We start from the raw sequence: 13,512 nt of genomic DNA on the forward strand, positions 1-13,512 counted from the left end.
TTCCTGCTCTTCCTGGAAGGCCTGACAGACTGTGACAGCCACTGTGGGAAAATTGTTTTTTTAAATAGCCCAATAAAAGGATCTATATCCCATTGCATAAAGAGTGCTTTCAAAATCCAGGAAGAAACTAAATCTTGATAATAATTCTTCTCTAAATCAAAAGCACAATCCTTGTATGTAAACTTGACTGTAAAAAATATTGTTCCTGTAACAGAGTTGTCAAAATTTGGAATACCCTATCTGATTCAGTTGTCTCAGCTACACGTTTTCACAGTCTCAGTCACAAATTGACTTCCGTGGAACTTACTTCATACTTAAGTGGTCGCTAGAGGGGGCGTGCATAAACTTGCCTATCGTTCCTGCCATTGTATTTTTATTCTCTTATTCTTGTTCTCGTTTTTATTTGACAAATTTAAATAAATAAATAAATAAATGTTTATTCAAAACAACCTTCCACTACATTTAAGTAAATTTTACTGAACAATAGACAACAACACCAAGGCAGGTAGCCAATGACCTGCTTTGCCTTCATTCTTCTCATATTGTGGTTCTTTTTTCTGATAAGAAAAATGAAATTTGAAACGCACAACTGCCTATTAAGCAGGGAGTGTAACAAAATGGCCCCTCAGTAAACTATGGAGAGTTGAGGAGCATATATAATCAACATTAACACTTAGAGATGTTATGGATGAAATTAAGTTCCCTTTTCATTCTTTCTTGTCTCTATATGTACACTTGCACTCATCTGACCTGTTATGCTGATAGTTCCTATATATAAAGTTGTTTTAGATCAGCAGAGAAGAAAATATATCAAGATAATCCCAAAACAACCTTTCACTACAGTTGTAGTTTTCAAGTAGTTAAAGAGACCCCTTCTGCCTGTACTACATACATTAATGTTTGCCACAAACCTAGACAGGAAGACTCCCAAGAGCCCCATCATGAAGAGAGTGCTAGAATTAACTCTCCTTTTTCAGTGAAACAGGACTCTTAAGATCCATTGGTTCAATATCTACAGGATGTGTAAAGCTCAAGTTACAAAGAACAAATACTGCCTGCTATAATACCAGTCTTACTGGCTTGTTTTATACTATCTCTCTAATCTTGTTTGTCTATAATCTTATTCTCAGCTACTTTAAAAATTCTGAAAGTTACTACAGTGAAATTTATTCAAAATGGATTTGAGTAGCTATTTACATTACAACACTCTACTTTGTAATTTTCCTATCATGGGCAAATTCAGCAGGTCACAAATGAGAGACTACTTTTTGAAACAAAAACCAAGCCATGAGTAGCCTTAAATACTTAGCATCCATATATTAATGTTATTATGACCACAGACCAGCATAATTACATTTCTTTCTTAGCACCTATATATTAACTTTATTATGATCACAGACCAGCATAGTTACATTTCTTATATTTCTTATGGTGTATGATTCAGAGTATTGCAATTCCACTTAAGTTGGGAACAATAAAATAATACATTTTATTTAATTATTTATTTAATCTAAATTATGTAGTTGCCCACTTCACCAAAGCAATTTTGGCCAGTGCACAATAAAGCTAAAATGTAAATAAATGAATAAAGCTACTTATCATTACTGATTATAATAACATTTAAAGACTATAAAAACCTAACAGAAAAAGGGATACTAACAATGGAGCCATATCACAAGTTTACTTTGGGCTGAGAAGAGAATGCCATGGTAATTCTTAGCTATTTTGTGGCCAATCATAGCTTAGCTATTATCATGGCTAACCACAAAACGTTGCTTGGTGCAAGTCAAACACTCTTACCTTTTGGCAGATTAATTCATGCAGATAGTGAGATAACATTTCTTTGTTCATCTGATGGATAATGGGATTGATATAATTCCTTTTTTACTGCTCTGTATAATATCAGGTACTCTATATAGAATGTTTTATCACATAACTGCATCAAATGCCGTCATAGGAAACCATTAATGGTACACCCTTTGGCAATAAGAACAACTGTAATTTCATTAAATCTACGGTACATTTGTTTATGAAATGTCTATTTGCCATAAGTGAAACTTTCCAAAATACTCGCCCTCATACCAAAAAACCTCATAGGTATATTTATTGACCCTTGATCCTTACTCTTAGTTTACGGCTCTGCTTTCGAACCAGTTTGCCATGATGAATAAAATGAACGGGACACTGATTCATTGCATTGTCAGCTTTGTGACGAAGCCAATCTTCATATCCCTGCATGAAACCACAAAGAAAACATACAATCAAATGTGTGCTAGAAGAAGAAAATGATAAACTACCGGTGCATGGTGACCAAAACAATTGCATGGCTGTGTCCATTTGAAATGGACTTTCTTTTTTATCCTTTGGAGTATTATGCACCATAAATTAAAGAAACCAGGAAAGATAGAAGGGGATGAAAAACATTAATGAATCTGTACTGTATCCCACAATGAGGGAAAAACATAGGCGCAGGACTTTAAGAGTAGAATCTCTGCTTTCAGAACTGAGGGCATGGGAGGGCAGCAGAACTCTTTCTATGGGGTGCAGAAACAGAGCTGAAATCCTGAAGATTTAAACGAAGGAGTTCCATGCATGGAGGGGACCTGAACTCTTTCAGAAGGCAGCTCTTCCAGCCAGTCCCCAGAGATGAGAGGGAGCCAAAATCCAAGCAGAGGGTGGAGAATCAGCACAGTAAGATCAGAAGCACTGACCATCTGCTTAATGACATATTTGATCGCTCAGTGGTTGAGATTCCAGACTCAATTGTAGTCATAAGTTCAAGGACTACCTGCATGTAAGAGCGGGGGTCTTAAATGTCATGGTCCGGTTTTATCTAGACCTTTTTTGGCATAATTCCTGCAAGTATTTCTGTTGGGGAGTGCATCAGGTATTTCACTGACATACTTGAGTTTTCAGTGCTTATTCATACTAAGAATTATAATTTAGCATAAAAATCAATAGTCTCATTGGAGCCCTCACAACAATCAGGAATCTTAGAGGTCAAAAAAAAATTCAGTTTGTATAACTATTTAATGACTGTCACAAGCTATTTTTTAAAATATGGTATTATTATTGCAGTACTACTGAAGTAACTTAGAAATTAATTCTGCAGCATAGGGTAGAAAGTATTATTCCAATATATCAGTATCTCCATGTTTATCTTCAGGCTATTTTTCCTCTTAATTGTAATTGTTTTATAATTTCCTTTTCATCAGTCAATACATCCTTGACAGTAACAAATCAATGGATAAAGGATAGATAAAGAAATATACTTTTCATATACATTTCAGTTATATTCAGCAAATATAACTGCTGTAATCATGAATAAAAATAAAAAATCAAAATCAAAAAGTGATATATGCTTTCCAGAAGAATGGAAACCCTTTTTTTTTCTTTTGCCTGACTAACTGGGGAATTCTAAAAGTCAACACATCTTAAAGGTTATTGAGGAAAAGAAAACAACCCACTGCTTTAGGTCAATCATCTCTCAGTCCAACTGAGGGTATGTAAAGGCAGAAGAATCAAACATGACAATCAAAAAAACGTTTTCGAAAACCATGTAGACATGATCTGCCTCCAGTTCTGAATTAAACTCTAAAACGCTTACCTGTTTTATAGCTGTTACAATGATGACAAAGAAAAGTGGGAGGCCGCTTGTCACTGGACTGGTTGGTGTGTCAATAATTAACTGGGAAATAAAATGTCACATTTTTTTATAAAATATGGATTTCAACAAAAACCATATTTAAACAAAGAATACTTTTCAAACTATACTTTTATAAAAACAAACACTGGTCTTGAAAAACAGTGAGGTACAGCTTGTCAAGGCATTTTGAAGAAATCCAGCCACATTGCTAATTTCAAATGACTGATGGTGTTGTTAGGTACAATACGGATATGCAGAGGAAAATCTGATTTGTCCCTTAGGCTGACTTAATTACGGTTCCTTGAAATATAGCTTTCTGATGCATGTCTTCACAAACACATGTTTAGTGATTCATGCTTAATATTTACAGCCAAAATGTACTTTGTTTAGTGATTTTGAACTGCTCCTTCCTAAGGGCACATATCAATCTAAATTTGAAACATCCTGTTCTAAGTTTAAAATGAATTGAATCTCCAAATGCAGATATTTGCAAAACAGGGATTTTAGAGATTTTCTCAAAGATCAGAGCAGCTATGTCAAAGTCCAAAAGGAAAGTTACTACAGGTAGTCCATGGCTTACAACAGTTTGTATAATGACCATTTGAAGTTACAACAGCACTGAAAAAAGTAACATGACTGTTTTTCACACTTTGACCATTGTAGCATCCCCAGGGTCATGTGATAAAAATTCAGATGCTTAGCAACTGAGTCATATTTACGATGGTTGAAGTATGCCAGAGTCATGTGATCACCTTTTGTGACCTTCTGACAAGCAAAGTCAATGGGGAAGCCAGATTCACTTAACATCCATGTTACCAACTTAACAACTGCAATTATTCACTTAAACTGTGACAAGAAAGGTCATAAAATGGGGCAAAATTTATTTAACAATTGTCTTGCATAGCAACAGAAATTTGGGGCTCAATTATGGCCATAAGTCAAGGACTACATATACTTTCCTTTTCATTTTTCCTATACATGCCTTATATATCTAATATAAAAAAGAGGTGCATTTTACCTGTACAAGAAAAATGATAAGAAAGTAGAAGTTTGCTATTCTTCGGAACTGCTCAAATAAGTTCTTCGGTATGAAGTTCCAAAAGGTGTACTGAAAAAGATGGGAAGTTCAGGAAGGCTAAATCTTAATTTACAAAGGAATTAGACATGATTTTTTTTTCTTTCTATGTCAATAACACAATATAATAAACTGCATTTTTGTGAAATCATTCAATGATCATACAAAGATTATATATTATATGTCTATGTATGTCACATTAAATTAAACAAAGTGGATTGTATTACTAATTAACCTAAAATACCATTCTTCAACATTTCGGAGAAGATGAAGTGTATTTTGCTACACTTGGCTGTGACAATCATTTTACAAACCTCTAGGGAATTTTGATAAATTGGTTTATGAAATACCTCTGAGCCATCCAAAAGGAAGAATACCAAGTTTGATATTTTACAGAGAACATAGACTTGGCTTGATTAAGTGATTAAGGAGCACCACATGCCAAATTAATTTCCCAAGGCAGTGGTGGTGAAATTATAACACATAGATCAAAGATGATGTGCCACTGTTCACCAACACCCAACAGTTTGAAGGCACAACCTATTTTTATGCAGTTTTTCGAGGCTATGGAAATTGCATGCAAATGGGCTGTGCTCTTTTTTTTGTGGTTGCTAAATGAGGACTGTTTAATTTTCTGCTTTAAACTGAAATATTCACAAATGCTTCCAGGTGTCAGCAGATGATATAAGATAAGACTGCAAATTTCACAATTCTGAAATTTAGAATTAAACATTTCTGTCAAAGTTAAAAATACTACAAGTGTAATCAGGGGTTTCATATAATATATGGATGTAGAACTTGAATTTAAGTGACACATTTTCCACATTTGTTTATTAAAACTGACATAAAATAAAACCTGCAAAAAATACTGGTTGTTTGAGGCTTTAAAAAAAAAAAACAGATATAAAGAAGTTATCGTTTTGGACCCCCTCTTCTTCTTCCACATCCTTTCTTCTTCTATGTTCTCTTCCATGACCTCTACCTGCAACTGCCTCCCTTTTTTTGGATTTGACTTTTGTTTCAACATCCACCAGCAAAGTATCAAGAGGCAGATTGTCTGGCAGAATAAAATATCTGATATTATTGCCTCGAATGCTCAATGTCTCCAACTGGACAGGTTCACTGTTCTTCAAAGTCATCTTTACAGCTTTAAGATGGGTATTCACGCTGACAACCACTCCTGTAATGGCTCCATGTACCTGAGTCCCATTTTTCAGTTCAATGGTGACAGTTTCATGACTAAGTTTCATAAGAAATTGCACGAGTTTCATGGCAGAAAGGCAATTCACGGATAAACCAGACAGAGGGCTCCCCGAGGGTGAGAAGCCAAAAGAGATGATGAAAAATTTAGCTTGACGCAGCCAACTCAAACTAGGCCGCTTCCATTACTCATGAAGGGAAGCTATTAATGGGGTGTGCTCTTGAACTGTCTCAGAAGTCTCAGTTGTCAGAGGCTGCAGAGGCCACAGGACAACATTCTCTGAAGCTGCTTCAAGAACAAAGGCCTCCAGACAACCTGAAGCAGCCTCAGCTAGGCCACAGGGACCTGTCAACAGAAAGAGAACACCTCCTGAAAGTAAGCAGCATGTGACATATCATAAGGAATGCTAGGCTGGTGGGCAGTTACACCATTAACCAAGGCTTGTGTGCAAGGCTGGCTTTTTGAGTGACAGTACTGTGGCTAATGCTAAAGTTGAGCTGGGAACCTCAATTTCAGAACCAGCACTGCCACTGAGTTTTCACAGTAGGCTAAAGAAAGATAAAGAGATTGCTTAGTTTGGTTGAAAGAATGAGTGATGCTGAGAGATAAAGATTATTGAACTTAGAAGGGCATGACTTGAGATTTGGGTGCTATCAAACAGCAAGTGTAAGATTAATGTAAATTTCCGAAACCATTTTATTAGATGTGCCATCTTGAGAATTTGGATTGAATATAAATTAGAATATGTCCAAAAATACCTCTACAGCTACATCCGCAAGAAGCATTTTACAGAACAGAAATGGGAACTAAACAGAAATGGTTAGATATGGTAAATTGCTAGAATATACCCCATGTGCATTTAAAATAAAATTAAGAGAAGATTTGGTATCAGAAGCATATAAATGTCAATGGTTTTCATATAAGCAAGTCTTATATCTATTATTATTCTTTTTATATCATTATTATTATTAGATTTGAACTTAATAAAGTAACGTATAGTTTTGAACATGATAAAATTTGAAATTGAGTTATATAAATCAATTATATATCCTATGACTAAAATGTACAAATTTTGCTAAGTTTGGAAACAGAAAATGAACAAGTTAAGGACTGCATGATAAGATGGGCTAAAATTTTTGGATATATTTTTTTATTTTATTGCACATCTGTTAGTCATTTCTATTTTGGCTTTTATTCTCTCCCTTGACTACTAGTTTTTGTTATTTAATTAAAAAAAAACATTTAATAAAGTTATATGAAATTACCCAAGTATGAGTCTACCAGATGTGGGATGTAATTTCAGAAACACTGGATGACAAGAAAGACATTAAGAAAACTACATATTTTTGCTGGCATCTAGTGGTCCAATTGATTTCTGCAGCCCATATTTTTGTGGGAATAATCCATTGATGGTATACTGTAACTGTAAATCAGCACATAAAGTCCATTGAACATGCTATTTTATGTTTGCACAAATCAGCAAAAAATCTGACTATTGACAAATTTTAATAATAAACAGCAATTTTTTTATTTCAGTGCCAGACTTCTGCAATTAAACAAGAGACTTTGGTGCAAAAATTAAAATTGTTGATAAAAAGAGGGGCATGTGTACATTGAAGCCAAAAGTATAAGGCATATTAAAATAACTATGATATGAGACAGTGAAAAGAATAAAGATATAAGGGAATACCTTTGATGAGACTATTCTGTTGTCAGGATACCTCTGCAGAATGTATGCTTCAGCACCTGGAGGGGGTTCACGATGCCCAACATAAACTGTCCGATTGTCTACCCAGTTCTCTTCCCCAGCACACTGTGAAGAAAAAATAATAAGTAGTTCTACATCAAAGGCTGGGTTTTTGTTGTTATATTTTAGGGTTCATTCCCCTGATTTGAAGTTATCTTTTTTCCCTACTTGCATATTATGTGCTATTAACATATTAGTGCTATTATGTTCATATTTTTGTATGAGCATATTTTATACCATATTTTAATGTAAGTTTCCAAAAGTCCTTTTTATTGTAGCATTATAGAAATATATTAAATAAACAAGTAATAAATAACTGAACTGATGAGACATGCATCAACTCACGCTTCATGTAAGATTTAAGTTTCATCTTCTAAATATCTAATAAATAATATCTATAATCTATCTATCTATCTATCTATCTATCTATCTGTATATGTATGTGTGTGTGTGTGTGTGTGTGTGTGTGTGTGTGTGTGTGTGTATATATATATATATATATATATATATATATATATATATATATATATATATATAACATTACATTATATTACATTACCCAGAGATGTGTGGTTGATAGAGAAATAAATAAACCAGTAAAACATAGTTTCCTTAATATTGACATGGTAGATAAATTGTCAGAATCCTATATTCAGAACAATAATTACTTTTGTATTATTGATAAATAATATATCAGGAAAGTAGCTCCTATGTTAGAATATACATGTTATTAAAATATATAGGTTATGGTCTGTTTTAGATATCCAACCAGATTTAAAGATACTCTACTAGTGCTTGAATTACCTCTCTTGCTGACAAACTAGAGTTAAGCCAATGCTAATGTTACCTCACATTTTGAAGATGTGTGTATATTGAATAGTTCCAGTCTCTGTTTCTAAAATTTTGTTTCAGGTACTTTCATTCAGAAGTTTCAGAGCAGGTGTTTCTAGGACAATTCAGTCAAAAAATAATTAAACCACTGATTTTATGATTTCAGAAATTTATGCCTAGGGGATTCTTCAAGTTAATTAACTTGGATTTTAACTTTCAATTTAACTATATAGTGAGTGCCTGAACACCAGTAACATACTTGAAACTGTACTATAAAGAATCCTCCACAAATTTGCCTTGAATTGAATCTGAATGAATGACAAAGGCAAAGCAAAAGAATTTTCAGATCATATCTATTATTTTCAGAATAAATGACAATTGGCTGAATTCACTCAATATGTTAATCCAATGGCCCCCAACCTTTTGGGCACCAGGAACAGGGTCCACGAAGAGAAGTTTTTCCATGGACCGGAGGGGGCGTGGTTTTGTGTATAGGGCTTTACTTGTTTCAGCAACCTGGTTTCTGGCATGTTGCGGACTGGTGGCAGTCCATGGATCCGGGGTTGGGGACCCCTGTGTTAATCCATTAACCATGATTTTACAAATCACTATGCTTCTGTTTGCAGAACACCCTCTATCAACTGTATATTGAAAGTCTGATAATAATAAGATGACAGGTAGTTTAGATCAAATCCTCACTGGTTGCAATAGAGTTATTTATTAGAACCAACTAAGAGTTTGCTCAATAGAAACACAATAGAAACACACATCCAGGAAAATTATTTAAAGTACCCTCTTTAATATTATAATCCTTGTATTTCACCTCTCTTTCCATTTCATCTCACTTTGTCCTGCATAGTTTCTATTTTCATGGTCTTTTCCATCTTGATATTGCTCCTGATTATCTTTTCTGACAAGAAAATTCTGTATTTCCATAATTATACGGAATTCACTTACCCATAAATCTGATGCCAAATATGCACACATTTATGATTAAATACTACACTTTTCCTCAATTCAGTAAAAGGAGACACGATTCTTTAAGGTTATAAATAGCAAAGATCTCTGACACTTTTACTGTTCTAGATACTTGTTTCTTCATCTACATATTTGAAGAATATGCTCTACAGTTATATAATGGCATGTGAGAATGACCTTGGAAGACAGGAGGAAGAGCCACAGACTAAACTATGGCCAGACAATAGCAGCAAAGTCCACAGAAGAAATGGGTCTCTGCCAAAGATCTCAGAAGGAAGCCCCTCTACTTTCTTGAACTGTAAAGATGAGGAAGAGATGGACCTCCAGACTTGCAAAATTCTTCTAATGAAACCTTACAGTCAAGATAAAGATAATATTCTTGGTGTGCTTCATGCCTGGACTAGCTCAAAAGGCTCATAATAATCTATGAGAATAGAAGAGTATTTATTTTATTGTTTTTTCCCACTAATTGGCCAAATTAATACACTAGCATCAGAAAAAAAATAGCATAATTCATCCTTGAAAAAGAGTACAAACATGATTTTTGTTAAAGTATAAGTCTGAATCCTAATAAAATATAGCTCTGGGGCATCCATTCTGTATATTTAGCACAGTTCTCTAATTCTCATAGCTTTTGACATTCAAACCTTCAAGAGAATAGAAACCAAGAACAATGTATATACAGTATATATAATGTATTAGTGTGTGCATCTCTGTATATAAAAGTTAAATTATAACCAACATGCTTCTATTGTTTTCCATTTAGAAACTAGCATTGTTATATTATATTATGTATATATATTTTCTCACCAAAATATTTAAGTAATATGTACCAAAAAAAGAACAACAACACAGAATAGCTATATATTGATCAAACTTTTAAAGTATAGCAAGTAAAACTAAAGGCTCTCCTTGAATCTAGCCACCCAGTTCTCTTTTAATTGAATATTCAAATACTGAGGAATGGTTTCAAATTACATCTTTCACAACCCAGTCCTGATTTGGGCTGAGCACCCTCAAGGGATATTTTGGATTTTTATGTGACATAATGCAAGTAACATCCATGTTCTCTGCAGCAGGAAGATAATTCTAATATCTCCCCGTAGAGCAAGAGTGTCAAATTGGTGCCCCGCACCCCGTATGTGTCACATGCAGGCTATGCTCACCCAGCTCCCTGAATGGGAAAAACTTTGTGAAACATAATGTGATAGCATTGGGATGCTGCAAGTTTGACACCCGTGCCATAGAGTAACAAAACATTTAGAACTAGACTGAATTGTACTTCTAGTCTTGAGCTGAAGGTCAAAATAAGATAAGTCCATTCAACTGAAGGTTCTTTGTAGCCATTCTTTCCGCTACCAAGTCAAGTATCACAAAGTTAGGCAAACAATACAAGGAGACATCACAGAAAGGTAAAAACAAAATAAATACTCTCTTAACCCCAGGAAGGGAATAAATGATGTTCAGGAAAGACTGGACTAAAGATATAATAACAGGTTTGCCATGTAACAATCCACTAAGACTTCCGCCCTTCTGATTCCACAGGTTGCTTTCTCCTACTGTAATTTGCAATCTACATGTTGGGAGGTGAGAGGCATGGAAGGGAGTCAGCCCCAATCATATGAAGATAAAAGATGGGAGACATGCATGGAAGTATGTATTCTTCCCAAAGTAGGGTCATGTAGGGAGGATAACCTCATCTGCAAGGGGAACCATTTGAATGGTGCATTTAAGGAGTTGCTGCACCTCATTGTAGCTTTGATGTTGATGATGATGAGATATGGCAAAAGCAAGGATGGCATATCCCCAAAAATGGTAGCTCTCAAGAGTCTTGGTCTAACTCTTTGTGGTTAGATGAGGTACCACTTTCCATTATCTTATGATTATCAGTTTGCCCTCCTTTGTGGACTTTGTCTCCAAACACACCAGTGCAGTTTTAGAGCATGGGAAAGATAAATCCAGATTCTATCAATCTTCAGTAATGTCATATGAAATACACTTAGATTCATATCGGATACAACTATTTTGAAACTTTATAATCCAACTGATTATCATTTGAATTGAGTGGGATGATAAGAAGCATAGAAGATCGAAAAGGTGCTGATAGCTTTATGCCCTAATTAATAATAAAAAATTATACATTTAAAAAGTAGGAAAATATCTCAAAACAGATATATTTCATATGATATTATTAGATATGATATGATATATGATATGATATTAATTTCTTTCCCATTCTGGTTCATTCCATGTATGTTGGGACTACAATTCCTGAAATTCTCAGCTAAGACTGTTTTATCTTGATCTTGGTATGACCAAAAATTGTGGAACTGTAACATAAATCTATCTAGAAGGGGGTTAGCATAGAGAAAGCTGTTTTGGAGAAAGCCTCCAAAACTAATCTCAACTACAACTTTATTCAACAAAAGTTAATTATTTTAAATTAATTATTCCTATTTTAACTGCCCCCATTGGACTATGATATTTATACAGTTTTTACGTTTTAACTGTACACTGCTTAGAGTCACTGTGAATGAGATGGGCAGCCTCAAATTTAATATATAAATAAATAAAATAAAGTAAATAAAAGTAATACTTAAAGCAGCAGCATACAACATTAAAGTTATTATTCTATAATCCCTTCCCCCAAATTCTAACAATAAATAGTACAATAGATATTGCTGCAACTCTTGATAACATTTATCAATATATAAACTTTAAAAGGATAACAAAACAGTTTTCCACCCTGTCCCAGAGCTCCCTCAGAAAATTCCACTAAGACCTTGCAAAAAAAGAACACATGCACAAAAAGAAAAGAATAGAAAAATCATGCATCAAAATGGACAGGGTAGTGAAGTGTATCCATCTCTTTGTACTTTATTACTTAGACCCATTAAAAGGTACATTCAAGAAACCATAAATATGCCTTAGCATTATGAGATTCTAATAATAACCAAAAGCTCAATGTACCGAAACCAAGTTTCATTGGCACATCAATGAGGAAGTATTAGTTATGCTTTCTCTTGCTTCAACACTGTCAGCAAAAAACAGAACCCCAAAACTGGGGGAAAAAATCCATTAAGCTGCCTTTTCATCACATACAAAAATACCATTTTCAAGAATGTTTATCAAACTCAAAACTTAAAGGAATAGTAATTTATATATGACTTTGACTCTTGTTTAAAGGACATAAAAGTTTAACCTAATAAAAAGCTTTAAGAAAAAGATGAGGCAGAATGTTCACAAAAATGTGACTTGGGTTAAATATTGGGATTTTTAGAGATTCGTGCTTTTAAGAATGAATTCAAGAAATAAAAGCCTATCTCCCAATAATATATAAAAGATACCCTAATTTAGCAAACCAATAATATATATTATATATTACCAATAATATATAAGAGCCTTACCCTAATTTAGCAAACACAGAAGTATAGGTAGTCCTCAACTTACGACTGCAATTGAGCCCAAAATTTATGTTAAGTGAGAGTTTGTTAAGTTAATTATCCCATTTTATGACATTTCTTGCCACATTTGTGAAGTGAATCACTGCAATTCATAAGTTAGAAACCTGGTTGTTAAAGTCAGGAGGTTGCAAAAGGATGGTGTGATCTCCCTGGGACGCTGCAACCGTCATAACTATTAGGCAGTTGCCAAGCATCTGAATTTTGATCACATGACCATGGGGATGTTGCAATGGTTGTATGTGTGAAAAGAGGTCATAACTCACTTCTTTCAATGCCCTTATAACAGCCACTAAATTAAGTGTTGTAAGTCGAGGACTATCTGTATCTTAAACCGAACAATGTTATTGTGATATAAGCATCTATAGGATAATGCATTAGAAAAAATGCATCAGACTTATCCAAGCAAGGCGAGATTGTTTATGGCAATATAACTCATGGACAGCAAATACAGAAAGCTTGAACCATGATTTTACCATTGCCACCACTGACAACACCTGCAACATGGTACTCTCCTGTCTGTCCCATAATTAGGTAGACTATAGTCCTAAAAACAAGTAGTATGCTTACTAG

General features: G+C 34.3%; 1 protein-coding gene and 1 pseudogene across 10 annotated transcripts in view; both read right to left on the reverse strand.

Annotated features, from left to right (window-relative positions):
* The window catches only part of ATP11A (ATPase phospholipid transporting 11A), a 112,499-nt gene that overhangs the window by 52,765 nt on the left and 46,222 nt on the right, over positions 1-13,512 (reverse strand). For all 10 annotated transcript variants that reach the window (XM_087938556.1, XM_026708404.2, XM_026708406.2 and 7 more), the window contains exons 2-5: positions 7,613-7,735; positions 4,665-4,754; positions 3,608-3,688; positions 2,125-2,232 (exon numbers count right to left, since the gene is read on the reverse strand). In XM_087938556.1, coding sequence (XP_087794682.1) covers positions 2,125-2,232; positions 3,608-3,688; positions 4,665-4,754; positions 7,613-7,735 — 402 coding nt within the window. The remainder of the gene's footprint in view (positions 1-2,124; positions 2,233-3,607; positions 3,689-4,664; positions 4,755-7,612; positions 7,736-13,512) is intronic.
* On the reverse strand, positions 5,634-6,031 carry LOC113441406 (small nuclear ribonucleoprotein Sm D1 pseudogene; annotated as a pseudogene).

The sequence above is a fragment of the Pseudonaja textilis genome, chromosome 8 (genome assembly GCF_049901715.1).
Source record: "Pseudonaja textilis isolate UNSWEBS1 chromosome 8, rPseTex1.2, whole genome shotgun sequence".
In the NCBI taxonomy this organism is placed as follows: Eukaryota; Metazoa; Chordata; class Lepidosauria; order Squamata; family Elapidae; genus Pseudonaja; species Pseudonaja textilis.